The sequence below is a fragment of the Pestalotiopsis fici genome, assembly GCF_000516985.1.
Source record: "Pestalotiopsis fici W106-1 unplaced genomic scaffold PFICI_Scf_7, whole genome shotgun sequence".
NCBI classification, from domain to species: Eukaryota; Fungi; Ascomycota; class Sordariomycetes; order Amphisphaeriales; family Sporocadaceae; genus Pestalotiopsis; species Pestalotiopsis fici.
In genome coordinates, this window is record NW_006917097.1 from 120,220 (window position 1) to 146,550 (window position 26,331).

Below are 26,331 nucleotides of genomic sequence, written 5' to 3' on the forward strand. Positions count from 1 at the left end.
CGTCCCACGCCATTGAACTCCCACGGCATGTAGCATTACCAGCAGGTCCTCGGTAGCCGGGTCATATCCACGGCAAACCAACCATCTTGCAGCAACGCAGGCATCGTCGAGATGGGTTTTCACACAAGGACTATAAGAAGATGGCAAGCATAGATGACCCGAAATATATCCTCTTGGTATCTAGATAGCCATAACTAGGGTCACCCATCCGCCGGATAAAGCGCCAGCCATCATGCAGGGCTACGGACTTTCAGCACGAGGTGCTGCTAATGTTGACGCTGTCTGGCCACGCATCAGCAAGGCTGCCACGGAGCGAGAGCATGCTGAGCAACCGTGTATCGATCTAGCCACCTCAGAGAACTGGCTGATCCGAAAGGAGCTCATTGATTTCTACAAGAAGGCCGTACAGGATGGTTTAAGTGATAGAGTATGTATCGTGGGCCCGGCAGCTTTCTAGTTCATGATCTAACAAGAGAAAAGCACCTCTCGTACCAGAACGGGTTGGCGGGGGATACCGATCTTCTAGAGGCTCTCGTGGGGTTCTTCAACTCGTACTTTCGCCCATGCATCCCGGTGACACAGGAGCATCTTTCCACTGCCCCAGGGTCGACATTCTGCCTCGATTCCCTGCTGTACAACACGTGCGAGGCAGGAGACGGTCTTCTTATTCTTACACCGTGCTGGAGTATGTAGCACCAGAGCAAGCCTAGCCGACAAGTGGTGTCTGGAGGACTAACACGCTGTTTCTCGATAGGTGGATTTGACTGGCTGGTGAGCGTCAAGTCAGGCGTGCAACCCGTGTTCGTCACTTTGAACAACCTTGAGGGTGCCCTAACGTTGGAGGTGATTCCAGCACTAGAAGCCGCCTTCTCATCCTCCCCCCATCCGGTAAAGGCTCTTCTATTCACAAACCCGAACAATCCCATTGGCCAGTGCTATCCGGTGGAGGTTATTAAGGATGTCATCAGGTTTTGCAACCAGAGGAAGATCCACCTCATTTCAGATGAGATTTACGCCTTATCTAGCTTCCAGAATCCTGAATTAAAGGACCCCACGCCTTTCGTGTCAATCTTGGAACTCGACATCAAAGCTTTGGGGTGTGATCCATCACGTGTTCATATGATATGGAGCACTAGCAAAGATCTTGGCTCCAGCGGTATGCGGATGGTATGTTTACTAGGAACCCCTTCGCTCATGTGGAAATCCTCTAAACTAGCGCCAGGGCTGTTGTGTTACCCAGAAAAACCGCCCACTAGCTACGGGGCTGGCATTGACGTCAACTACACAAATGTCGTGCCTCACAGCTATTGCAACCGCCAGCCTACTAAAATCGCCCGAGCTCCCACGGCTGCTAGAGCTGAATTCCCAACGCCTCGCCGATGCGTATCAGCGCACTACTGCCATTCTCAAGAGCCATGGCCTTCCATATATACCGGTCAACCATGGCCCGTTTGTGTTCTTCCGCATAGATCCCAATGCACAGACGTCGGAAGAGGAGGCAAAAATCATCCAGAAATGTAAACAGGCCGGCGTTACAGTGTCCGCAGGTCGAAGCTATCATTTGCCGGAGGCGGCCAAGGGCTGGGCGAGAATGAACTTTGCCATTGCACCCGGCGTTTTGGATGAGGCTCTGGGTCGGTTTTGTAGTGGTCTAGAATGTAGAGAACTCAATTCTAGTTGAGAATGTAGCAAAGTAGGGAGTACAATAAATGAGGTCACATTGAACCTAGACAAAGAGTTGCTAGCAGACACAGCATCGCTGCACCAACTAACGATGATGCAACAAAGAAAACTGATCCCTGGCCATCCATACTCTGGATGGCACCCAGTATAATGGGCGATAACAACCCGCCAGCACTTTCAGTGACTGCCATTCCTGCTACCGCCGAGCCCTTATCCGTGGCACCTAGAACTGCGTAGCTTTTGATGAAGCTTGGGGCAGCCAGCCCTAGGGCAACCAGAACCACCAGGCCGTAGATTGACCCTGCGCTATGTACCATCGGGAAAAGAGGCAGAACTGCGAGCTGGATAGACATGGACAGGAGAGCATAGCTAAGGTCGGCGTTGAAATAGTATCGCCCTCTTCCCAATCGACTGTTTTCGCTGTAGGTCTTGCGGCTACTGGGAGCAGCAGCTTCGCCGGCTGCTCCCCTCCTATCGATTCGGAAGCGGCTGCGCACGCGCGGCACAATATACAACGTGACAAGAAGATATACGGATGACGTGGCTGCCGCCAGGGATATGAGATACCCGTTCTCGGTGCTGGTGAATCCGTACCTGAGCGCAGCGTGCACCATTATTACCGGGAAGAGGTAGGCCTGCGCACTATTGTAAAGGAGTACCGCTAAACCTGGAAGGGCGACGATGGGCTCTCGGTGAAAATAGAATACGGGCTCCAAAAACGAGGTCCGAGTGCTGTTCGGATGCGTCTCTTGCTGGACGGGCCGCGCGGGGCAGCCACGTTCAGGGCCTCGGGCTAATGGGGGAACCAAGAAGCAGAGGTACAATAACGAGAGTCCGAGCAGGGCAATGGCGACAACGAAGCTCACGATAAAGCTAGGAAGCAGAGTTACGATGGTAGGGCTCAGGGACATGCCGACCATGTACAGGCCTAGCGAGGTTCCCATGAGCTGCGAGAACCGACCTGGCATCTTGGTACGGAGGTACACTGCGGCAAGTGCGTAGTGCAAGATATTGTCCGTCGCAAGTCCATCAAAGACCCGGCCCGCAATTGCAACGTTTATATTGCGAACCAGGACTTCAAAAAGGAAGGCAAGATTCGCGTCAGCTACTTGACAAGACAAGGGGGGATGAAAGGGGAGTGCATTTGCTCACTCACCGCCGACTGCCAGAATGGCGATACCCGTGGCCCGGCATAGGATCCAAAAGTAGAGACCGAGCTTGGGGTGAGACTCGGTCCAGGGCCGCAAGAAGCCGACGGCCAGCACACCAAAGAAGTTGGCCACGGTCGTGGCCAGTGCGACCACACCTGCGTATCGGTCCTGCTCCTCGTCCTGGCAGCGCGCCGGGTCCGCGCACGTGATACTGGCGTACGCGTAGATGGTTGTCGCCGAGGTCGCGGCGATGGCAAACGAGGCCGTAAAGGCAATGGGCAGAAAGCGGGCAATGGTGTCTTCTTCGTGCTGGCCCCCAACGGCGGCGTTGGCTTCACCCGGGCTGGGTAGTGTGGTGTCGGAAGGGCTCGGAGGGGAATCTGGCATCGGCGTTGTGGAGATGCTCGTGCCCGCCTCCGCCCTGTCTGGTGGCGCAAGAAGCGGGGCTCTCTCTGTCTCTTCCGCTGAATCCATGGATTGTTCTCCTTACAGGGCAATCGGACGTATGATTGATGGTAGCAGTCCAGGTTGACCTACAATACCGCGGAGAGAGCGGAGGATTCACTAGTCCAACACAAAGGTAGCTATGATAGATAATCACCCTTAATCAGTATCTAGCTGCAGCTGCGACGAATAAAGAGTATGCCGGACAACGGGAGTCGTTAGCATGGTGAAATTACAGGCTGCTCAGTTATTAGAGCGGATCGGCTTTGAGACCAACGGGGGCCGCAAATCTAAAGAGTACTAACGGAATCGCCTTGTTCGGATGCCGGCCGGGCCACGCCTTATATGCATATTATATAACACATTTACTTGATAAATTCCGCGCTCAGCTCCGGTGTGCTAACCGAACATGACCATTGACTGGACTCACGTACTCTACACACCATGGCTGTCGTCCAAAGCCAGATGTCCTTCCTGGAGCCCTGGGACGGGAAGGAGGATGCGCCTTACATCCGCGGAAAGTCGGACGATTTATTTCCTGCTACAAACTTTAAGAACCAGGACTTTTCGGTCCAGTTTCATGATGCTAGACCAACCAAGGATGCCTTTAAGCTAGACATTCATGGGTTCGGTTTCTTCGAGGATGAGCCGATCGGAGACGAAATAATACAATCGATCCGGGAAAGGAATAAACTGGCGGTTGAGAAAGAATATTACCCACGCGTAGAGGCACTAATCAAACGGACCACTGGTGCCAGCAAGGTTATCATATTCGATCATACCTATCGTAAGCGAGATCCGGCCCTTGCTGCTGGAGAAAATCCCAACGGCAGGGAGCAACCGGCGACATTGGTCAGTTATAGCCAAACAAACAAACGGGCTCAAAACACGCATGTTAACAAACTCTCCAGGCTCATGTCGACCAGTAGGCCTTGACCAAACCAAGTCATAGTGTCGCTCACACTGCTAATTGGTTTCAGGTCCGCTATCGGCGCAATTGGCAGAGTTCATCGGCATGCTGAGGAGGATGCCGAAAGGTTGCTACAGGGACGCGTACAAGTAATTAAGTAAGGCTTGTGAGCCAAGATTTTGCGGTCACCATTTCTGACTTTACAGCGTTTGGCGTCCATTCGAAGTTGTGGAGGACTGGCCTCTGGCATGCGCCGATTACCGCAGTTTCAAGGACTCAGAAATCCACCCCACCAGCATCTTCCGGGAGCGATTTGATAGACAGGGGCAGACAGTGTCTATCAACTATTCAGACCAGCAGCGGTGGTACTACCTTGACCACCAGGAGTCGCATGAAGTGACCTTTATAAAGATATGGGATAGCAAGGACGGTACGGCTAAATGTAAGTCTTGTGGCGGACCCCGTAGGACGTTATGTGCCAGCATGGCGACCTGCTAAAAACCTCCAGTATGCCCACATGGTGCTTTCCAACATCCACATGCACCCACCAATGCCAAGCTGAGGGAAAGTGTTGAGGTCCGATGCCTGGTATTCTATGAGAACGAGTCTCAATGAGCTGAATATTTTGAATCGGGAATAGAAACGTGGCCATCGGCCAAGCAGAACACCAGTCTAGCACATGATCAAATGGTCTGACTTGATCCGACCAACGCCCTCGATTACAGCACTCGTGATTATGATTGATCCCATTCTGTAGATGATCACAAGACCAGGGCACTGCCCATACCATCTCCCCTTCCCCAGATCGGTGCATGGACAAAATCGTGATAAAACCACATGCTGACCATTACTATCCTAACCATGACAATGACCCAAATTGGTGCGTAGCCCGTGCTGCGATTTTTCAAACTCGCCTTAGTAATCCTTTCCATTAACGACATCACCGGCCTCCAGAAGGCCAGGAACAGAGATGCTCCAAGTTTCGCCATCGGCTTTTCGGAGGGGTGATATTCTGTGATACCTGCCAAGAACTTCTGGTATGCCAAAGGGAACTTAGCTGCATCAGCCCCCATCCGAAGAAGAGCCTGCATTATTCATGTCAGAGGGCACAGTCTAAAGAAACTCTGGAGAATGTGTAGTACCATATATCGTGCACTTGGCCGAGCCTCCCTTGGCAGAACAGTTACCAGAGATCTCACTGCAAAGGTGCTGCTAGTTGCAATGCCATTCGGGTCTTCCTCTGACATATTGATAGCCCAGACCTCAATTTCTGCATACGCTATGCCTCCACCCTCAGACTTGAGGACCTTTTGGTACATATCCGGGTCAAGTTTGTACGCTGTGCCGATCAGTTCGACAGCCTTTTTGTTCCCAGTGTGATGAATTGGGGAAATGCTCGCGAATGCGGGTTCTGAATACGGAAACCCTGCGCTGTCAATTGTCAATGTCCATCCTGGGACGATCACGGCAACTGCGGACAGCGGCGTGATGCCCCGGTCATCAATAAACTTCTGAGTGCTCAGATTTGAACCGTACGCAAGGTACCACGTGTCGGCGATGGGTCGTGGTAGGGTCTGAATAACTGGCATCTTGGATATAAGTACAATGTTATTGCTAGCAGAGTTGCAACTGAAGTGATGCAGATGAGTGAGGACAAGCACGTTAATGTTGGGAGCTCTGATTTCTATTGATCCAATAAGCGGACAATATAGACTAGTAGCTGTGGAGCACCGACAACCGGGGTCGGTAGCCGAGGGCGGGTGTGAAAACACTTAGACAGGACTTCCAAGTGACTGTTTACCTACTACGCAGTGTGTACTGTAGCCAAACTCTTCTGTAGATCCTCGAGAATACCAGTGCAGGAAAAGCTGTTCGACCAAGAAACTGAATATATGATATTGTTTGTACCTTCCCTAAGGCTATTCAAGTACTGCCCAACCAATACCACCAGCCTCTTGCCTAGCGCCAGCACCCGCACCACTCCCGAGTAGTGTTGTGTTGCTCCAGTATATCGGCTTTGAGCGGCGCATCTAGTCAAGTTGCCATCCAGAAACCAATAATTAAATTTCATCGAGGAGGATGGAGACTTGTTCACAATCATGGCCGTCGTATGAGACCGTTCCGGACCCATGCTCATTGCGGTGGCCACACTACTGAGCCATGACGCCACGACCAACATCACCCGTGATGCATCTGAATTTTACATATGGAAGAGGGTGGTGAGTCGTTCATTAGCTGTGACACATATTAGACGCAGCCAAGTATCACATATGCCGCGGCTCGCAAGCCAACAATCCGCAGCCACACCCTGGCTGCATGCAGTGTCTTTCGGGCTCACGATACTGGCAGGGTTAAGGACTTCCCCAGGGTCCAGGATTTCTGGATGGCCGGGAGATGATTACATTAACCAAGCCGATCATCTAGGCACGGCCCGCGACCATTAGGCGAATGCATCGTCCCGTCGAGGCAGAGACATGTATGAAGAAGCATGAGCGACCAATGAGAAAGCATTCTCATCGGCCCACAAGGCCCTGGCACTTTGGCACCGTGGCCGCCAGTATTGTCTTCAAGACTTTGTTTCTTTACCTGAGCAGGCCAGTCTAAGTTCGGGAAGATATCGACTTGAATGCCTCCTATGGAGACCTGTTTTGATATGCCTAATGAAATGAGCGTCTCCGTGGCATCAACATTTTGCATCGTCTAGGTGCCAAGCAACACCATTTACGTTGATCAAAATGATGTTTCTATGCTTAGCCGCGCCAAACCCATTCCTGGATGCGAGAACGTTATGAAGCCCATAATTAACCTTGTTGTATGATGTTAATCTCAACTTGACGCCATTTACCTTAGATCCGACTATCTGAAAACATTTCATAGGGTATGCCATCTGAAGATCCAGGTTGAACCTGTAAGAAATCAGGATATCCGGCCGTATTCTGGTTCTAATCAGCACTGCTCACACCTGGACTTTTGGTCTACCCGTGCCAAGATTACCTGCACCCGGAAGAGACAAAAGTAGAACTGGGAAATGATAAATAACACCACTATAACCGTGGTTTTGCTTTCCATGAACCGTGACCGACTGCTCATAAAAATTGGCCGGAGAACTTCAACGCTCATCGCCATGGAATACGGCAAGACTGCACTACGTAATATCTGGATCTCCACCTTTTGGTGGCTCAACTTCTTGGGCCATCTCTCTATCCGCATGCCACATCTGAGTAAGTTGTAAATCATCAGGTGGACACAGAGGATAAAGACGACCAACAACATGTTACGGGCCATTTGAGATGGATACATGTTTTTTTTCTTGGAGCATCAGGTTCACTAATGTATAATAACGTACAGGCTAAAACCATCACTCTGGGTAAACTTACGTAATTGAGACTCGAAGCTAGTCTTTCGGGCTATGGTTGGCAAGATTTACCCTTGCCGGAGTTCAGGGATTGGAAGACCACATCAGCATACGGTCCGAGAGTCTTAGAGGATCTTTGTCCAAAAGTACGGGCTGTGGAGTTGAGGCCGCACCTCAATTGGGCAGACTGGTCCAAGTTCAAACTGATGGATTGATTTCATTGTTGTAGAAACTGACCACCTGTTCCTACTCTATAGGATTAGCATATAGGTAAAACATAGTAAGGTGCGTTTCAATAGGACGGCCACAGAGATGTTGGGGAGACGCACCGCGTTTATTTGTCGGTCAGCAGCCTATCACTCAATCATTAAATGGCATGCCGAGGTCACTATCACGAACGTGAGGGCAAGATGAACTTGTATTTCACTTTAACGCTGGAGCTGTAAGAGACATAACTTAGGACACCGTCAAGGGGTAGAGATTACTAGTGTACAACTTTTATACTTCACATGGGGATAGGGGTGTAGTCTCTTGGGATGCATTAATTGTGTACGATGACCCAATATACCTGTCAATGAAGTATCCCTCAACGTTACTAAGCATGGTGACGTTGGTCGTTGCATCATTACTATACATTGAAACCAGACCACAACAGCAAAAAAAAAAAAGAAAAGGTAAAAGTTCTTAACGGCATTTGCAACTATACATCATCTTCTTTCCACTATAAATAACTACCAAAGTCATTTAATGTAGGACCTAATGCCCTCACTAGTCTCTCACCATATGTGTATGTTATACGGTATACCTGTTTATACGTGACAGTTGCTCTATTATTCAGGCAGTCTGTAATCAATGTATATACCAGTACTGTGTTTAGATCAGAGTCGATCCCGTTTTACTCTATGGCTCACCCTCTCCGGCAATCTCAAAAGCGGGACAAGATAAAGAAGGCATGACTCCTGGGCTGTTATGCCAAGCCACTTCGGCTACCGAAATTTGTGGATTCGGCTCCCGAGACATCAACAAGAGGGTTTGCGTTAACCAAAGATACCACATTTAACGAAGCTGCGGGGCCCGGCCGATGTAAGGGGGGCGGCAAATCTTGCTGGGCAGCAACATTGCGACTCTGTAACAGCAGGTTCAACCATGGTACTAAAAGTTGCCAATCGAGAACAGGGTAAATGAGAAGTAACACAGTGCCAGTTGCGCCCGATCCTCTAAGGACCATGTATTATGTTATTTTTGGACAGGAAAAAAAACAGCGTAGTGTATTTTTGGAATCTAGACCTGGCAGGCCAACTGACACCAGACATTCGTATACAATGCGCAGAAACATGCTCTGTAGCTCTCCCTGTACTACTTGCGAGCAATAAGCACATTGGCAGTCAGCTGCACCTCGACGCCGTCCGGCCCTAGCTTGAAGTCATCGTTCTCCTCGAAGCTCTTCAGGATGACCTCAATGGCCTTGTCCCAGTTCTCCTCATCCGACTCGAGCCAGCCCGACAGCGGGGGCCCCAGCCAGCTCCAGATGAGGCGCGCGAGCCGCTCGGCGCTGTCGTAGTGCAGGTGGACATTCACAGTATGCAACTCAGTCTGCCCCTGGGCAAAGCCGGCCTTGATGGCGACGCCGCGTAGGTGCTCGCCGCGCCACCACTCGGGAGGAATTTCGCGCAGCGGTGGCCCATCCGGGCCCCGCGTCGCTGCGTGCGCGGCCTGCGCCGGCCCGACCTGCGGTAGCCGGGCCCACGAGGTGAAAATGGCGCTGCCGCCGGGCCGTAGCGTGCGCCGCATCTGAGAGACGGCGGGCACGCCGCCCTCGCGCGTCATGAAGATGACAAAGTTGGCCACCGAGAGGTCAAATGTCTCGTCAGCAAAGGTGAGGTCCTCGGCCGCCATGCGCGAGGCCGTCACCGGCCAATGTTTTGCGCCCGCCGCCACCGTCAGTCGCTCCAGGTAGGTTGGGTCTACGTCTGTCGCCTCGATTGAGATGTCTGTGGGCGGGTTCACGGCCATGATGGCGCTTGTCACCTCGCCTGCTCCGCACCCATTGTCATGGATCTTGGTCCCCGGCGCCAGGGGAGAAAGGAGCTTAAGGAATTCATTGGCAGTGTCTCGGGTGGACTTGGCCGTGACCTCGGCGTAGAGGTCGACGTCTTTGGTAAACGCCTGGCTGGGTACGTGAGGGCCCAGATCCATTTTGCTAAACGTGCTTGCGTTGATAGAACAAATAATTATTTTAAAACAACTCACATGCACGGGGCCGAGAGTTCAGTTTAGTTTGTGAGGGGCGTTTCTAGCTCGCGGGATGTCACGTAAGCCGTCGTGTTGGGATGCCCTCGTCGGGAACCGTTGCGAGGCTCCGCCGTCCGTCCACGGAGGCCTGGATCTGGACACTGGCGTAGCATGCGATATCTGGGCAAGACAGTATGTCTGCGCACCTTGTGCTTCAATCTTCCATCACGACACGAACATACTGTAGAAGTCGACTGTTCGAGTCGAGCAGTGCCCTTCTTCGACTGAAACGCGCCCCAAGAAATTCATTTCGTCCTCAGTGAGTGAGGTGGTATATCTCTCCACCATTTGTGCTGCAGTATGGCAACCTCCCAGGACAAAGATGTCTATGTAATGGAAGAAAATGAGGGTGAACTTCAGCGACTCGCAAATCAGCACGAGATAATCACAAAATATTTGGGCACATTGGCTCTGGCTCCAGTGGACTTTTCTCGGCCAAACCTTCGTATACTCGATTCAGGGACAGCAGATGGTAAGCAGGTCACCCGAAACAGAAATTTACATGCTTCTGGCGCCAGATCTCACCAGCGACAGAAAGAAGTGGTAATTAACATTGAAATCCTCTCAGGTCTGTGGCTCCGGGAGCTCAGGGACTCCAATGACACACCACATACGTACGTCGGCACCGATATCACCGAAGCCTGGTTGCCCAAAGACCCCCCTCCAGAGTTCAGGTTTCATGTCCAATCGATTACCCAGCCCTGGCCCCAGGAGTGGACGGGCACTTTTGACTACGTGCACCAACGCCTGACCCTGGCGGGGGTCGGCTCAAGCCCCCTGGCTGACTGCATAACGAGCTTGGCGCGGCTCGTGAAGCCAGGAGGCTATCTCGAGCTAGTCGACGCCGATTTTGGTGGAGAGTCGCCCAACGGACCTGCTGCGAGGCATTTTGAGCGACTGATGGCAAAGTTTCTCGACACCATCGGCATCGGATACACATATGCAAACGGCTTGCCGGCTCACGTGGAAACGGCAGGCCTGGTGACTGTACAGAGCAAGACTTTCGTCATCAAGTACGGGGCAGCCTGCGAGGATCCAGCGTTGGGGGCCAAGGGTGTCTCCCACCTGCTATCAGCCTCAGTGGGCATGCAGGCGTTTCTACGAGGTACGCTGGGCGATACATCCGCCGACACATGATCAATTGCTAACTTATTACAGGCCAGCCAAACTCGGGAATAGATCAGGAATTACCAGCGGACTTTCTGGATCAGCTGAAGCGAGAACTAGAAGAAATCGGTGCCAGTTTCAAGATGATTGCAGTGTGGGCTCGGAAGCCGGAGTAGTATAAATGAAAAAACGCGATGATTTATTATCATCACTTTAAAGACCGTTGATACAGACTGATTTATTGGATCATTTTATCGACGCCGTTAGCTAGAAAGAATCAAGGGCAAGTTTGCATTAACACATGGGAGACGTCGTACTGACAAGCCTGAACCCGTCCCCCTACGATTAGTTCTATATGGTCTTTGTATTTTTTTTCTACTCCTTCACTGTTTCAAGGCTTCACGAGAATGTTACGGTGAGGCGGCGCACCACTATCCAGTAGCCACGCATCTTGGCACTATCGCCTTCACCCGGGTCCTACAATCACTAGGCGGCGTACAATCAATCGAAGGAATAAATACGAGACCAACAAGGCCGAATGTCTGATAATGTATCGCAGGTCTACTTCATTTGGTGATGTCACTAGGTCCATCTGTCATGTACAAGCCACAGCTGCCCGCGCCAACTCATAAAGTGGCATTCTGAGATGAAATTGGTAGTGATGATGACAGACGAGGCTGGATTGCATGACAAGTGGCTGCTCATTTTTTGGCAAGACCGATACAAGCCACCATCTTGAGCACGGTCTCCCCCTTCTCATTCTTCGTGATGCCGTCACCACTCTGTAGCTGCTCGATGATGTCCGCAGTGGCCTTGTCCCACTTCTCCTCGTCGTTCTGGGACCACCCAGTGGGCAGCGGGCCAAGGTAGCTCCAAGACAGTTGGGCAAATCTCTTTAGGTCGCTGATTTTCAGGTAGCAGGTCACCTCAGAGAACTCGATGTCCTCTCCCTTGAATCCACCGGCTACAAGGGCCTTCTTGAGATCCTCCTGGACGAAGCTTTCCAACGGGAGCAGGACAGGCATGGCGCCTTCCTTGCCACGGGTTCGCCAGTGTGCATGCTGTAAAGCATCAACATGAGGCATGTACACCCAGATCGACGCAACGGCGACGCCGCCGGGCTTGAGAGTGCGGTACACCTGACGGGCAGCAGCATCATGGTCGCCGAGGCAGTGAAAAGCGAAATTGGTGAAGGAATAGTCGAAGTGATTGTCAGGAAAGGTAATCTCTTGAGCGGATTGGACCGTGGCCGTAACCGGCCAGTTGTTTTTCTTGGCCAACTCAGCACAACCCTCAACGAACTGGGGGTTGACGTCGGTCGCTTCAATATGGAGGTTTGCGGGGTGTGCCTTGGTCAGGATGGTGCTGAGGACGGCACCAGAGCCGCAGGCATTGTCGTGGATGATGTTGCCTTCGGTGAAGGGCGGGGTCAAGCCTAGGATATATTCAATAGCCGTCTCACTCACATCGCCTTGGAGCTCAGAGAGATGCTCCGCCTGATACTGGGTGAGCTGCTTGGGTTGGAACGACATTGTGGTGCTTCTTGTTTATAAGGGCAAAGATGTGTGTTGCATTCGCTGGGGAAGATGTTTGTTGTATTCTTTGTTGTTGGCAGACATGGAATCATATATGACCAGCAAGCGACGTGACAGCTTTCAATATTGGAATGAAGGCGGGGCAGTGATTCAAGCGCCAGCCACAGTGAATGTGATGAGTGACAAGAAACTATAGGTACCGGCAAGGGTATGTGATGTAGCCTGCTCGATGCGGCAGTGACTGTAGGTAGGCTGCATAGCTGCTTGGGTAGAGTAACACAATGTCGGGCCCCGAATCACGTTTTCATAGCTACCTTACCTACCTAGGTAAGGTACGCCGTAAATGAGACCTGCCTTTGAGTATTGGATTTGGCCGGGCTCGAGCCTGCGTGCTGTACTGGATGTAGCGGACAGAGATTCGAGCCTGACTGCTGATGCACATAGATTTGTTTGCTCGTTTGTTTGTAGCTTAATTGGTGTTTGTTATACCTGGGAGACTACCAACATCCTAGGTTAGGTACATTTCAGCCTGGTGGAAACCGCGAGCTGCTGCCCCGCCATGAGGGCGCTAGCCATCTGATGCACTGCAGCTGCCCGCACAGGGCTACCCCCAAGGGCATCATCGGCTCAAAATAATCCTTACAGCACCAGGCGAGCCAGGCAACCACCAACAAACGCCGCTTTATAGGCAGGTATATACTGTGACGGTCCGCACAGTGGATGCGGCCAGCTTGCCTACAAGGTACCTAATAGATAGGTACAGTGGATTTCTCATATAAAAATGCACTAAATTATCCATTTTCAACAGCTTATTTCTTGATAAAATTATAACAAAAATAAAAATATATTTATTTTTATGGATTATATATAGCTAAATATATAATTCCCTTTTTTTTATATAGGATTCGTGGAATATTATTAATTTGAAATATTAGAAATTTATAATTTTCAAGGATTTTAAAGATTTCCCATTATAACTTTAATGGACCCCCTTTAAAACCGAGATTTTAAACCGCTATAACCCATTAAAATAATAGCGCTTTATTTTCTAAAGTGTAATATAATTTATTTATAATTAAAAACTTTATAAATCTTTAATATTTTAAAAATTAAAAAAAAATATTCGGATTTGCGTATATACGTAACCCGCGAATAATATATATTTTTTGATAAATTTGGTCGTGGCGTTATGGCTTTTAGAAAGTGTGTGATTTTGGTGTGATTTTGGTGTGATTTGATCGATTGGCGTTATTTTTGCGGAGTGGCTGTATATATATGGTAGCTTGCCGCAGAAAAGGCCGGCCGCCTTGGTCCGCTGTCTTGGAGACGCCTTCCCCTGCCCGCATCATTCCATAATCTTCTCGCAGAGAATTTCAGTGTCCGGATGTGCAATCCAGACGCTCGGGTTCTTGTCCCAGCTGCTCGTCGGGGTGAGGTTCAATTGGTAGCCTCCCACCAGCCGTGCCACGATAACACGGATCATGATATCTGCAAGATATTTCCCTAGGCACTGCCTCGGCCCAAACCCAAACCGCCAGTAGTGGTACCGCGTGTCGGCCGCTTTGCGCTCCAGGAATCGAGACGGCCGGTACTCTGCGCTGTCCTTGCCCCAATACGGATTCCGGACGTTTAGCGCGTACGTGTCAATCACATAGTTCGTTCTGCCTGGGACCAAGTAGCCCCCAACTACACGATCGCTAGGAGCAGCCTGGGGGATAGAAAAGGCTGCGATGGGCTTCAGGCGTGCCGCCTCCAGGATGGAAGCCGCCAGCAAAGTGTCAGATCGCAGCAGATACGCCTCCCATGCCTTCCTGCCGTCTCCTAGCTCCCTTCGCAACTCCTGCCGCAGCTGAGCCTGTACTCCCGGATACGCGGCCATGAACAGGGGGTTCCACGTTAAACCGCCCGCTGTAACGTCAAGGTTTCCGAATAGCATCTCGTCCATCGTTTGCAGCATGTTATCCATCGTAATAGAGCCGTCCCGGTATGCCTCCAACATACGAACGATGGGTGGGGCGTGGCCTTGCTCCTTACAGGCTGTGTAGGCCACGTCATTAAATTGCTTCCATCTGGCCTTGAAGTCATTCAAATCGCGGTTTGCTGTAGAGGGAAGATATTGGCTCCAGGAAAATCGTGTTGCGCCCCCTTGGATCACGCGCTGAAACAATGAATCTCGCAACGGCACCAACGCTTCCAGTTGCGAGTGTTGTTCTGGCGAAAGTCTGCCATACAGATAGTCTGCCATGATCCAGAATGGCAGCAGCCTGAGATCCCTGCCCGGATTGAGCATTTGCTGCGCAAGCCTTCCATTTGCTTCTAGCTCCGCCATGTACTCTCGCGTGATTTCTGTGACCCGGCCTATTGCACCGGCTATGCTTCGTTGCGCGAATGCCTCTGCAATGCAGAGTCGGGTCTGTCTCCACTCCGGTCCGTTTACTAGACCCATGCATTTTCCAAGCAACTTACCCATGAGCCACCCGGCGTCATTGTTTACACCTTTGATATGCGCGTCTGAGTCTTTAAACACGGTCCTGACATCGTCCGGGTCCGTTAGTACTCTGCTAGGCTATTAGCACGCGGTGGAAGTTTTGTCGCCTAGGGCTCACTCGCATTTCAGAGGTCATGCCACTCCATATCCTGTAGACCTTCCCGTGCTCCTTGGCCCAGGCCTCACTGTTCTTCTCTCCTTCCAAAAACTTGGCAACATCACCCTGTCCATTGGGGAATTGATACGGGCACGTGGGAATCGTCTGGGTGCTGGCTTTATTGTGGGATAGAATGGGGTACCTGAACAGTAAGTATTTCTTATAGAAATTAGGCGCATTACTTTGGTTCAGGAAGTGCAATCGGATTCATACATGGATCATCCAAGACAGCGGGCTGTTCACTGTTTGCAACACAGAGAAATACAGTCCAAATCGGTACACCCAAGCAAGACAAATACTCAAGATGATGGATTTGAGAAACGTGAGAAACATTTCTAAATTTTGCCGCGGTAGGGTCGTAGAACACGGCCCTCGATTTGGTCGAATTGTGGTTGATGAGTAATGCTCGGCGTTAGGGTGTTATCTCAGTCACAACCAAGGTCAAATACATATGACTGAGTATTGATACCTCATTAATTGTGTACAGTGAACGGAAAGGAAGAGCTCAGCCCGGGCCATGCAGGCTATACTTTTATATCACACCCGAATCCACACACCACACCCCTGGCCTCTTCGGAGGTAAAGCCACGGCATCCTTTGCCGCGGGAATTGTCGACTCAAGATTACTCCGCTGGTAACAGTTGAGCGCGAAACGCGGTTACCGCGTCACATATGTGCGACAAAGGAACCAGGAGCTGCCTAGATACCGTCGGCCCTCGCGTATTGTTCTGTATTAGTGGTCCATGAGGATGTTATTAACCTCGAGGCTAAAGTTTTGATTGAACAGGGCAAATCCATGTCATCATAATTTCACGGGAAAATGCAGCATATATATTCACTCGGTTCTATGATCGGCACAAAACCTCGTACGCCGCCAGCAATAGAGGTGATGGGGCCGTTTGGTGACTTAATTTAGTTGGCAAGATCAGGGAGTCTATCAAATCGATTCAACTCAATCACGAGCCGGTTAAGTTGATTGCCTCCCCGGGTAGAATATACGCCAGCCGGCTTACCCTTGCTCGGTCTCTCTCTCTCTCTCTCTCTCTCTCTTCGCTATCTTTTCCCGGGCCCCGGTGCTTCAAGGATCGTGCCACCTCCGGGATTCCGGACGAACCGGCTCTTGGTATTGGAGACTACGTTGCCCCCGCTTCATCGGTGTCATGGCCATACTTGGGCGCCTGTGCTAGCACTGACTGCACAGCCGGTCTGGCCAGCATTTTCTCCCCCCAGGCCTTGATCTTGGGATATTGTTCCAGATCCACATCGAGAAAGGAAAACATCCATGGCATCGCAAAGGGAAAGTACGATAGGTCTGCAATCGTGGGCCTATCTGGCAGGGCTACGTATTGCTGGCCGTCAATCTCAAGGCGTCGCTCGAGGATATCCCACTGCGCAACGCAGTTTTGATGCAGCCTAGGTCTTGTCAGCATCTGGGAGGGGTTTTAGCCCAAACTAACGAGTGATGGCGGCCTACTTTGCGACTGTCTTTGGCAGTGACTCGGGATTCTGCCGATTTGGATATCCACGTGCAAAGTACAACCAGTATTTCGCGGTCGGGCTGTTTGCAGACCACTGATTAGAGAAGCCCCAATCAATCAACTCAAAATGCCATTTCCATGGCTACATACCCGAGACCAGCTGTCTGATACGCCGTCCAGGAGAGGACGGCGGCTTTCTCCGATGAATTCCTGCCTGCCCAGTACCCGTCTTTGTCGTAACACTCAGCAATGTATTGCAGGCATGCAGTACTCTCGAAAACGATGAGTTCCTTTTTCGTTTCTGGACACCAGTCCTTTATTGCTGGCACGTATCGCTCAGGGTGTACCTGGTAATACCAGGTCGACCTGGTGTCGATTACCGAGAGGACATGGCGCAGTTGAAGTTCCTCGGCCAGTATAAGGGGCTTGATGTAATTGATGTAGTTCGTCTGATCCGCTGCGTATGATTCAGTAATATCGTCGAGATGGTTTGTCCCATGAACAACAAACCTTGAAGAATGTAAATGATGACCCGGCCATCGTAGGCCAGGTCACCCTGTATCACTTTATGTCCCATGCTGCTCTTTTTCCCATGCTAACGTGACGCAACGTTAATTCGGTATAACTATTTCCAACCGAGGTCGATGGCCTGCGACTGGTTTTGTACTGAGATCGCGGGCCGACGTCAGTGCCAGGAACTCTGCCAGACCATCGGCTACCGAACCGCCAAATGGTTATCTTTTCAGACGGCCTGCAGACTGCTCACGCAGACGTACGTAAAGGGGAACGTATCTGATTTACCATGATAGTCTACTACTGGATGTAAAGGGTGCAGCAAAACAACTTGATCTATGCACATGAGTACAGCAGCCGCACCTCGACATTCACTTCGTAATTTATTGAACCGGCCCCTTTACTAGCTGCACCAGTTATGCTCCATCTTGTGATATGGGTCGGAAGTCCATTGCCTTGACCCATGCTCTTCTCAGATCCCAAATGCGCTCAATCCTCCACCCCGCAATCCCGGCCAGGGTCGTCCATTCCTTTACCGTTCGCTCCTGACCCCCGATGGTCATCATCATGTTGAGGTCTCCATACTGACTTAGACGCGACGAATGAGTGTCCTCCAAGATGGACTCTAGTACCACCAGCCTACTTCTCGAGCTTGGAATGATGCTCCTGTGAATTGTCTTGAGTATCTCAATCACTTGCGAGTCTTTCCAATCATGGAGGCACCACTTGATCGTGTACACTTCACATTCCGGGACGGACTTGAAGAAATCCCCGCCAACGAGATCTTGATCCGAGACGCGGTCGGCAACATCAGCATACTGACCACCCGGGCGAAAAAACGGGCGGGCGTGCTCAATGACGTGCGGGAGATCAAAGATGCCACCCCGCATTGTCGGGTAATTTCTCAGCAGCCCGGCCAGAAAGCCGCCGCCACCACCGCCAATGTCCATGACGAGATTGCTGCCGCCGCCGGCGACCTCGTCCCAGGGGTAGTCAGCCACTAGGCCTGGCATTTGCGCCAGGGCACCGCTCCCGAAGGTACGGTGCAGCTCCGGCACCCAGCCGCGGTGCTGGAAGTAGGTAAACATGGTGTCGTCCGTATCGTAGTTGATCTGGGCGGCCGAGCGCGTCGCGGCGCGCTGCACCGCGCCCGGGATGCCGCGCGCCATGTCGTAAAATTGGTTCCCATAAAGCCGTACCCAGTTGTGCCACTGACTTGGGTGGTCTGCGCATAGCAGCCGCGACGCTGCGCTGTTGGAATAGGTGCCGCCGCCCTCATCCTGGTCATCGTCATGCCGGAAGATGCCTTCGTTACAGAGTATGCGCAGCACTTGCGCCAGCCGGTCGCTGCGCGAGCCTGTCCGCTCGGCCAGCTGCTCCAGCGTAATTGGACCGCTCTGGTGTAGGACGTCGGGCACCTGCTGCTGCACTGCTGCCAGGAGGCACTTTGATCGCACATATCCTAAGGATGTGTCAGCGAATTCGCGTGCAATTCTTCGGAACTGAGAGCTGTATATTACCAAGAAAATGGTCCGCAAGTACCAAGGTTTTAGGGTCAAGCATCACTTGAATTTGATGCAAAAGATCAACCGCCTTCGCAGCCTCTCTCAGAACGATGCGGTCTGGGAGAACATCCCCATCATGTAAGGCATCATGAAGGCGTGTGTCTAGTGAATGCAAGTCTTCCAGACATTTGGTCAGACAGTCGTTAACATTGTCAAGTATTCGCGCGATATCAGGTATCGCATCAACACTCGACTTGGGGTATGTATCTGGAGACATGTTTAAATAGATTTTTTTTTTTCAAATAACATTAAACACCCCCAACAAACTCTGCGGGAGGCTTGGAGATCTGAATAGTCATGTGTAACCGCCTTAATATCATTTGCTGAAGACGGAATTGCGCCCCAGATCTCTCATATTCTTCGAGTCTCCCGGTTGCCGAATAGGCGAGTGTGCGCGATTAGGCTTAGTGAGTTATAGGTTTATTACAAATTCGCTTTTATTGGCCCATTGTTTAGTTTCCCCCCATCGTCTCGGGGTCCGTGATACCCGTATGTTTCTGCGAACGTTGCCGTGATCATCGCATGCATGATAATCCCCATGTATTCACAATCTGAATGGCGCAGCTCGAGCACGAGGGAGAAACACATACAAACAAATTTTCTCACTACTGGAGCAGCTCAAAAAAGTCCAGAATACTAGTAATTACGCACGTACAAAATCGATAAATATGTGACCCGAATTGATTTATGTGTATCGCATAGAGACTGCTAGGTCTATAGAGGATAGTGGCATGTTTCAAGCTGTCTCATTACGCTTCCTGATGAAGATGGACTGCTCCATGTTGGGAGCAAATTGGCCTTCGACATTGATAGGAGTGGGTCTTTTATGTGTCTTATTCTCCCACTTTATCTCGTAGCCTATTAAAAGCGTTGTTATTACAAGCTTGATCAATTTCACGGCAATGAAGCGACCGGGGCAGGCATGATTTCCATATCCAAAGCTGGAAGATCGTCAGTCAAAGGCTCCAGTAGTGTGTAACACCTGGGGTACTAACACAAGGTTATTTGTATCAACCATAGTCGGCCCCATCTTATCGGTTTTCTCCTTAATTATAGAATGATCTACGTCCTCGGTGACAAAACGGAATCCGATAAAGGTTGAGCGGTCGGTCGCCCCGTTCTGCTCCTCTTGATGGAATGCTTGTATAGGGAAGCCGAACCATGAGCCCACGGGCAATATCAAGCCATCCGAAAACTGGAAAGGCTTGTCGCGAACAGTTCGTACGACGCTTACTATGCCGTGATGTCAGTCAGAGCAAGTTCGGAGAGAGAGACCGTGCTGTGTTACTCGACCCTGTGAGAAACATTCGATTTGTCTCCCGAATATAACTATCCAGATGACCAAGACTGTCTAGCATCCTTTCGGACCAACCATTCTCCCTGTAGTTTTGTATACACTCGTCACGCACGATCTCCAGTTCTTCAGGATGCAACAGTAGTTGGAAGATGACCTCGGTGAGCACGCCCCCAGGTGCTCCGCTCGCTGCCCACAGGTTCTGGAGCAGCTCCGCCTGGAACCGCTCTATTGAAACCTCAATGCCAGTTTGCGGGAATAGGTCCAAAGTCCACTGGATTGCATCCTCGTAATCCTCACGGCGGCCAGGCTTATGACTTTCCTCGACCCTATTGATGACAGATTGTCTAGAGATTGCCTTACATTCGCGAAGTAACCACTGGCGAACACAACTTAACGGCCAGGCCAATATGCCACGCAGGGGACCCAGCGGTAGGTTGGTAATGATAAGAGCGGTCACGAAGAGGGACTTGGTATAGCTTAAAGACCTCTTGATAAACCTTTCATTTCGAGATAGCTCCTTTGAGACGAGTATCCGAGTAGCCGCACGGTGGACGACTTCAGCAAAGAGCCCAGCAGCCTTGACTTCTACCCACTCTGCAGCCGGATTGAGCTCCTGGTCGTCAGATAGAAATTGATGTCCAGTAAAGTTACCTGTAGATTCACCTAGGATCTTGTGAAATGAGTAGTCAATCTCCTCGACAAGCACTGGGGTCAAATGTGCTACCACGGCGTTCAGGTCAAGTGCAAACCAGCAAGAGGATAGGCTAGCTCACGAAGTCTCCGATTCAATCCCTTCTTGACAACATCCACCATGCGATGCGACGAGTCGGCAGTGTAGAGATCGCCAACTGTTGTATGTAGGTAAAATGCCTGCGCGTATCAGTGATGCCCTCAACAAAGCGCAACCAAGATCATGAGGAAACGGCGGGTAATGCTCACTCTACTAATGCTGGTAAAGAAGCTAATATGGCTTCTGTCGGCACTCTTCAGGTCCTTCAAGTATCTGCGCGGCATGATCACAATGTCTCTCGCCCACCACCGCACCACAAACGGTTCCACGCCTCCCAGCTAGAACACACCGGCTGTTTAAGTCACCATTTCCTGTTGGGCACGGCATGCATGGCTCATACCTTGTCGTACGCATTCTGGACAACTACGTGCACAGGTTTCGTACCAAAAAATCCTGCGCCAAATCTTTTGAATGTTGAATATTCCGGGAATTCTGGCCTGTGAGAGATGAGAAAGACTAGCAGGAAAACGGCAGCCAGACTAGTGATCAGCTCATAATACGCCATTGTATGAATGGGATCAATGGTGAGATGATATGTGACAAGATCACACCAGGCGAGACGAGGATGCGTATCTAGGCCCCTGGGAAGTCGTTGCTGTACATGATTTGCGATTTTGACCTTTGTACACATAAGAAAACGAAAAGGAAAGGATTAGCGGACCGAAGGCGCTGGGCGGGGGCTTCAGAGGTGGTATCCGGGTGCCGAAATGGCGAGAAAGTGGCACTACAGGCGCTAGGTACGGAGGGCAGATAGGGGCCCGCAAGGGCATCTGATCAGTCCCGGGGCTCACCACCTGGCCTAATAAAGACTCCGAATCTGCTACAGGCGTTACGAGTGTCTTGCTAGGCGCCCACCCACCTGCTACGCCAACATCAACATGATGGAAATCATTACCGCAAACACGGCTCTCAAGGAGCCAGACTCGTCAATTGCCCCCCACATCTTCCTTTGGGCGTGCCAGGTAGCAGCGCTCATCTCGCCGCCGTTCCCTGGGCGGCGAGGCGTCTTTGCCACACTCATCATCTCTCTAGCTATCTATTGTAATCTTCATCCTCATTTCACGAATGACATGGGCTTGGCGCAGCCTTTCTCCATCGCCTGGTCCTTTTACCTGTCAACCCTAGCAACGCTGCTCCGCGGAAGCTCCTCAGGCCCGGAGGACCGGTTCTGGAGGATAGGGAACCCCGCAAAGGAGGCACGGGCGTATGCTGCGTTCGGTTGGAGTAAAATCCGCTGGGCTTTTGCTCTGCTGGTTAACCTCCGAGGCATTGGGTGGAATCATCAAGTCAAAAACGTGCCGAAGCCGCCTCGCACAGGCAGATCTCGGTTTCTAGTCGAACAGCTAGTCAGATTCGTTGTCTTTCTCTCTGTCGGAGATCTCTTGTACGAGTTGCACCGGAGGATGAATTTCACTTCATTGGATGGCACGGTGAGCTCCATTGATAGTAAATACATGACTCTACGGCACCCAGTGCTGCATTGGCGCCTAGCTAGGGCCTTTGTCCTGGGAGCCTTGCCGTTTTGCATGATCAGCATGCAGTCGGCACAGCTCTCGTTCGTGACCGTACTGCTTGGGCTGAATAAACCACAGGTCAGAAGCTCCCCGCTGATTTGGCTTCATCCCTGCTGATTGTTCCAGGACTGGCCCTCAACCTTTGGAAGTTTTGAGGACACACGGACCGTCAGATTGTTCTGGGGAAGCTTTTGGCACCAGAGCATCCGCCATGTAAGTCGGCCCCAGTTCCTACATCCCCACTCGCGAGGCGAGGCTGACCGTTGCCTTACGTTAGACTCTCACGTCGTTTACGGACATGTTTTGTGATATGTCGCGCATCCCCCGTGGTACTAACCTCTCGTCGTACACAAAGCTCTACCTGGCCTTCTTGATATCAGGTACCTTTCATGCCCTGGGTCAGCTCCACCTGCCTCGGCCTTCCAATATCACAGCGGCGGAATGCACCATGGGCTTCATTTACTTCTTCATGTCGCAGGCCATTGCAATTACCCTGGAAGACTTCGTGATTTGGCTTGGATGTTCAAGCGGGTTGATGCCGGAAAGCCCGCGGGCAAAGCGGTGTATCAAGTGGTTGGGGCGCACTTGGGTGTTCTTGTTCATCTTGTGGACTCTACCATTTGTTGGAGACATCATACTCAAGGTTCGGGTGGGCACTGGATCACTCCTGCCCTTCCCACTCTGGAGACCGGTAGTGGAGGCATGGATCCCCATCGCCTCGCCCGTAGTAGACTCGAGGAATGGCAAATTAGCATAATAGTGTAGATTAGTCGTCAACGGCAAACCGCGTTACCGGCTTAGTGCAGAGACTGATGATGTCTTGAGGTGCGAGTAATGTTTTCGAGCCACTCAATTACTTCTTCATGATTGCTACATCTGCCACCACGCGAATTTCGGGCATACCATCCTCGACCTTGTGCTGCTCTGATTCGCTCAAGCCAGGTATGACCCAGTCGACTGCATTGTCAACAAAGCTGACTTTGGGCGCACGCGAGTTGGGACATGGTGGGCTGTCATAATCAGCCTCTCCATCACCGTCAGCCCTCCTGAACAATGTTGCACGTGCCATAGGTTTTAACCAAATATGCCAGATCAGGGTATTATAGCCATGGCCTGCCGCATTAGTACTCAGGTGGGTGACCATTGGGGATCCCGGGTGTTGTATGTTTTTTGTTATCTTTTTATTATTATCCTTATGAATTATGAATTATAATGACTATAATCTGTTGTTCGATAATTTCTTTAGACAGCTTCGTCGTTTTAAATGAAAATGGAGATGAAAAGCGTGTAGTTTTACCGTAGTGATCTAGGGTGGGCAGCGTGTGCATGGTCAACCAAATACACAACGCCTCTAGGCAATTGCATGAGCCCAATCGCTTCAGGACTGCATCAAGTGCATATGCATTTGAGTCCAAATTTTCATGTATTGATTACCGGTTGAGATGTCCGATCAAAATAATCGAAGGAAGCATGACGAACTAATTCAAAACGCGAAAACACAACTGATGATGGCCGTTTTGATCTCAAGAGGCTAATGGGTCCACTGATCAAGACCCCACCATAGTAGTAGATGTCTAGGTAGGTGGTTACTATCAGATGCTAGCTAATGCAAGCAACTAGTGGACCTGAACTCCTCTTGAACTAGGCATCTTTCCAATTTGCAATGCTATAAGGAATTTCATGGCAGCCATTTTGTGTGGCGCTGGTTGCTCAAAGCTACGGTCATGATTGTAAAAGATGTGCAAGACATAATAAATGAATCATGTTTTATAAACCTCTGCTTAGATCGGCCCAAATACATCTTTCTCTCGAACCTTATTAATACAAGCCACTCAAACCCATCATTGTATACCGAGTCTTGTCCTTAGGTTCAAATATTATACAGCCGCTTAGCACTCGTAAGAAGCATAATACGGTCCCGGGTGTCCGGCAAGGCCGGTCAGGCACATGTATGCACCGTCCTCCGAGTCCGCCAGTTCGCCGTCGTCCTTGGCTTCCTCCTTGGTCTTCTCGTAGATGACCTCGCCTCTGCAGTCGAGTGAGTCTCCGGCGTACACCTTGACCGTGCACTTATCGTCCCATTCCGTCACCTTCATGGCCTTGAGGTCGTAGTACGCCATCATGCAGCTGTTGCTATCTCCCGAGAGACCACCAGCCGAGTTGTCCGCGGCGCTGTTGCCCTGCTTGGCGCAGTTGGATTGGGTGCCCCAGAACTCGAGCAGCCAAGCGTTGGCGGCTTGAGCGCCGAAAAGCGCCAATGCGATCGAAGTGAAAGTGCGAGAGGCGTGCATTTTAACTTGTGTGGATGTAAATGGGGATCAAGTCTGGCTTCTTGTGTTGATATGTTGCTGTTGGCTAGATTGCTTCAAGGGTTTTGCGCTAATGTTCTGAATGGTGAGAGTATGTTGGGGAAATTTGATATTGAATTGGGTTTCTGAGTGCACAGATTGCTTGGAATGTTTTTGAACAGATGATTTGAGTGAGAACAAAGATGATCTTGTTTGACCTTATTTATACATTTCTGAACTTTATATTGCAACATATATAATAAATATATCAACATCTCCAAGGCTGAATAATCTGTCAGGCAGCTGATCTGTGATTTGCTGTGATGGCGTCTGCCCCATAATAAGGATTCATGGGATTTATGGGATTATAGACTTGCCGTCATTTGCGTGGTACGTGCGAGTCCCCATAAAATATACGAAACATCTGATTATGTAATTATAGGTTATAGATCTGAGCTGGATTCTGATCCAAGTCGGCCAAGAATTGAAAATCGTCACTTGGTGAATCCTCGTCGGCACCGATTTCTGCAATCCTCATTGGGGCCACAAGGACCACTTGCTGCAGATTCCTTTTTATAAAATCGTCAACGACGATCGCTAGCTAAATTTTGGGCAAGCGCATGTGCCAAGAGTCTCGGCATCTCCAATTGCCCACTGAAGGGATTCAAACCAGCCTCACGCTGATCACTGTCCTGAAGATCGATATCATGCCCTTCAAAAATAGACAAATAAGTATTCATGCAAACATTAAGTTGTCTTTCAATGATCTACACATCGTATAATCCACAGATTGTTCTTCAAGCGTGAGATATTCCAATGAAGTAATTCTCAATGTTTGTCATCTACAAATAGACATTGCAGGGATAATGACGTCAAATGAGAAAAACTTCACTACATCTTCATCACCTCTAATCAAATCATTATTGTTTTATAGTTTTGCCAAATTAAGATATTGAAGAGTGGGTTCATGAAGTTTGGGAACGAAGACAATTAGTATAAAGCAGCGCGCCTTCCCAATATTTCGAAGAGTTCTGATTTCCTACAGCATCATTAGATTATTCAACTTCTCGATTGATTATCTACACAACTACTATATTATCACGTTCATCAGAATTCACTTCGTATCATTACCTCGTCTTCACAATGGCTCCCAGAAGCGCTCTCTTAGCCATCGCCGCCTTGGCTGCAGGAGCTCAAGCCCAGAGCACTGGGGAGGCTGATATTTACAGCGTTAACCAATGCCCGCCCGACGCCAACAATCTTGAGGCCTACAACTTGGAATTGAGCTGGGCCACAAGCAGTGATGGCAAGGGTAGCGAGTATACTGGCTGCCAATCCACCAGCATCGATCTTCCTGACTGGCCCACGACGGATAATGGCAAGTACGAAGTCTGGGTTGATACATCCTCATTTGGCGAAGGTTGTAGCATGTTGTTCTACAACCTCCTTGACTCTAATGAAGAGAGTAACAATTGGCCTTGCCGTTCATTATATCGTCAGGTCCAGAAGTCGGGAACACCATGCGGTGACCTGGAACTTACCAAGCAATTTGGCTACGCGTGAGTACTCCAACGTTTGTAGCACTAGGCACATGATCTTGTCTCTCTCTTGCTCTCTTTTTCTTTTCCTTCTCTCTCCCTTTTTTTCTCTTTCTCTCCTCTCTCTGTCTTCCTTCTCTCTATCTTTTCTCTCTTTTTGTTTTGCTTTTTCTTTTGCTTCTCTCTTTTGCTTCTCTCTCTTTTTTCTCCCTCTCTGTCGCCCCCC

General features: G+C 50.4%; 14 protein-coding genes across 14 annotated transcripts; 5 read left to right on the forward strand and 9 right to left on the reverse strand.

Moving 5' to 3' along the window:
- Positions 1 to 232: 232 nt before the first annotated feature.
- Positions 233 to 1,681, forward strand: PFICI_09671 (uncharacterized protein; the record flags this gene model as incomplete). Its single annotated transcript, XM_007838252.1, has 4 exons — positions 233 to 427; positions 481 to 685; positions 755 to 1,167; positions 1,223 to 1,681. 4 exons carry the CDS (start codon positions 233 to 235, stop codon positions 1,679 to 1,681), a joined length of 1,272 nt encoding a protein of 423 aa, XP_007836443.1.
- Positions 1,682 to 1,715: 34 nt separating this feature from the next.
- PFICI_09672 (uncharacterized protein) lies at positions 1,716 to 3,308 on the reverse strand (the record flags this gene model as incomplete). Its single annotated transcript, XM_007838253.1, has 2 exons — positions 1,716 to 2,758; positions 2,840 to 3,308. 2 exons carry the CDS (start codon positions 3,306 to 3,308, stop codon positions 1,716 to 1,718), a joined length of 1,512 nt encoding a protein of 503 aa, XP_007836444.1.
- A 414-nt stretch (positions 3,309 to 3,722) lies between these two features.
- On the forward strand, positions 3,723 to 4,803 carry PFICI_09673 (uncharacterized protein; the record flags this gene model as incomplete). Its single annotated transcript, XM_007838254.1, has 5 exons — positions 3,723 to 4,130; positions 4,190 to 4,203; positions 4,259 to 4,345; positions 4,395 to 4,630; positions 4,697 to 4,803. The coding sequence occupies 5 exons, from the start codon at positions 3,723 to 3,725 to the stop codon at positions 4,801 to 4,803; spliced, it is 852 nt and encodes a 283-aa protein (XP_007836445.1).
- Positions 4,804 to 4,949: 146 nt separating this feature from the next.
- Positions 4,950 to 5,777, reverse strand: PFICI_09674 (uncharacterized protein; the record flags this gene model as incomplete). The annotated part of the gene is made up of 2 exons (XM_007838255.1): positions 4,950 to 5,273; positions 5,388 to 5,777. 2 exons carry the CDS (start codon positions 5,775 to 5,777, stop codon positions 4,950 to 4,952), a joined length of 714 nt encoding a protein of 237 aa, XP_007836446.1.
- A 3,122-nt stretch (positions 5,778 to 8,899) lies between these two features.
- On the reverse strand, positions 8,900 to 9,739 carry PFICI_09675 (uncharacterized protein; the record flags this gene model as incomplete). The annotated part of the gene is made up of 1 exon (XM_007838256.1): positions 8,900 to 9,739. One exon carries the CDS (start codon positions 9,737 to 9,739, stop codon positions 8,900 to 8,902), a length of 840 nt encoding a protein of 279 aa, XP_007836447.1.
- Positions 9,740 to 10,135: 396 nt separating this feature from the next.
- On the forward strand, positions 10,136 to 11,118 carry PFICI_09676 (uncharacterized protein; the record flags this gene model as incomplete). The annotated part of the gene is made up of 3 exons (XM_007838257.1): positions 10,136 to 10,307; positions 10,404 to 10,940; positions 10,994 to 11,118. 3 exons carry the CDS (start codon positions 10,136 to 10,138, stop codon positions 11,116 to 11,118), a joined length of 834 nt encoding a protein of 277 aa, XP_007836448.1.
- Positions 11,119 to 11,643: 525 nt separating this feature from the next.
- On the reverse strand, positions 11,644 to 12,474 carry PFICI_09677 (uncharacterized protein; the record flags this gene model as incomplete). Its single annotated transcript, XM_007838258.1, has 1 exon — positions 11,644 to 12,474. One exon carries the CDS (start codon positions 12,472 to 12,474, stop codon positions 11,644 to 11,646), a length of 831 nt encoding a protein of 276 aa, XP_007836449.1.
- Positions 12,475 to 13,822: 1,348 nt separating this feature from the next.
- Positions 13,823 to 14,923, reverse strand: PFICI_09678 (uncharacterized protein; the record flags this gene model as incomplete). Its single annotated transcript, XM_007838259.1, has 1 exon — positions 13,823 to 14,923. The coding sequence occupies one exon, from the start codon at positions 14,921 to 14,923 to the stop codon at positions 13,823 to 13,825; it is 1,101 nt and encodes a 366-aa protein (XP_007836450.1).
- Positions 14,924 to 16,255: 1,332 nt separating this feature from the next.
- On the reverse strand, positions 16,256 to 17,177 carry PFICI_09679 (uncharacterized protein; the record flags this gene model as incomplete). The annotated part of the gene is made up of 4 exons (XM_007838260.1): positions 16,256 to 16,535; positions 16,597 to 16,680; positions 16,751 to 17,057; positions 17,111 to 17,177. The coding sequence occupies 4 exons, from the start codon at positions 17,175 to 17,177 to the stop codon at positions 16,256 to 16,258; spliced, it is 738 nt and encodes a 245-aa protein (XP_007836451.1).
- Positions 17,178 to 17,529: 352 nt separating this feature from the next.
- On the reverse strand, positions 17,530 to 18,895 carry PFICI_09680 (uncharacterized protein; the record flags this gene model as incomplete). The annotated part of the gene is made up of 2 exons (XM_007838261.1): positions 17,530 to 18,575; positions 18,634 to 18,895. 2 exons carry the CDS (start codon positions 18,893 to 18,895, stop codon positions 17,530 to 17,532), a joined length of 1,308 nt encoding a protein of 435 aa, XP_007836452.1.
- Positions 18,896 to 19,414: 519 nt separating this feature from the next.
- Positions 19,415 to 21,270, reverse strand: PFICI_09681 (uncharacterized protein; the record flags this gene model as incomplete). The annotated part of the gene is made up of 6 exons (XM_007838262.1): positions 19,415 to 19,619; positions 19,674 to 19,911; positions 20,051 to 20,695; positions 20,749 to 20,845; positions 20,915 to 21,043; positions 21,106 to 21,270. The coding sequence occupies 6 exons, from the start codon at positions 21,268 to 21,270 to the stop codon at positions 19,415 to 19,417; spliced, it is 1,479 nt and encodes a 492-aa protein (XP_007836453.1).
- A 373-nt stretch (positions 21,271 to 21,643) lies between these two features.
- On the forward strand, positions 21,644 to 23,036 carry PFICI_09682 (uncharacterized protein; the record flags this gene model as incomplete). Its single annotated transcript, XM_007838263.1, has 3 exons — positions 21,644 to 22,357; positions 22,406 to 22,492; positions 22,557 to 23,036. The coding sequence occupies 3 exons, from the start codon at positions 21,644 to 21,646 to the stop codon at positions 23,034 to 23,036; spliced, it is 1,281 nt and encodes a 426-aa protein (XP_007836454.1).
- Positions 23,037 to 24,168: 1,132 nt separating this feature from the next.
- PFICI_09683 (uncharacterized protein) lies at positions 24,169 to 24,570 on the reverse strand (the record flags this gene model as incomplete). Its single annotated transcript, XM_007838264.1, has 1 exon — positions 24,169 to 24,570. The coding sequence occupies one exon, from the start codon at positions 24,568 to 24,570 to the stop codon at positions 24,169 to 24,171; it is 402 nt and encodes a 133-aa protein (XP_007836455.1).
- Positions 24,571 to 25,710: 1,140 nt separating this feature from the next.
- PFICI_09684 (uncharacterized protein) lies at positions 25,711 to 26,130 on the forward strand (the record flags this gene model as incomplete). Its single annotated transcript, XM_007838265.1, has 1 exon — positions 25,711 to 26,130. The coding sequence occupies one exon, from the start codon at positions 25,711 to 25,713 to the stop codon at positions 26,128 to 26,130; it is 420 nt and encodes a 139-aa protein (XP_007836456.1).
- Between the last annotated feature and the right edge of the window lie 201 nt (positions 26,131 to 26,331).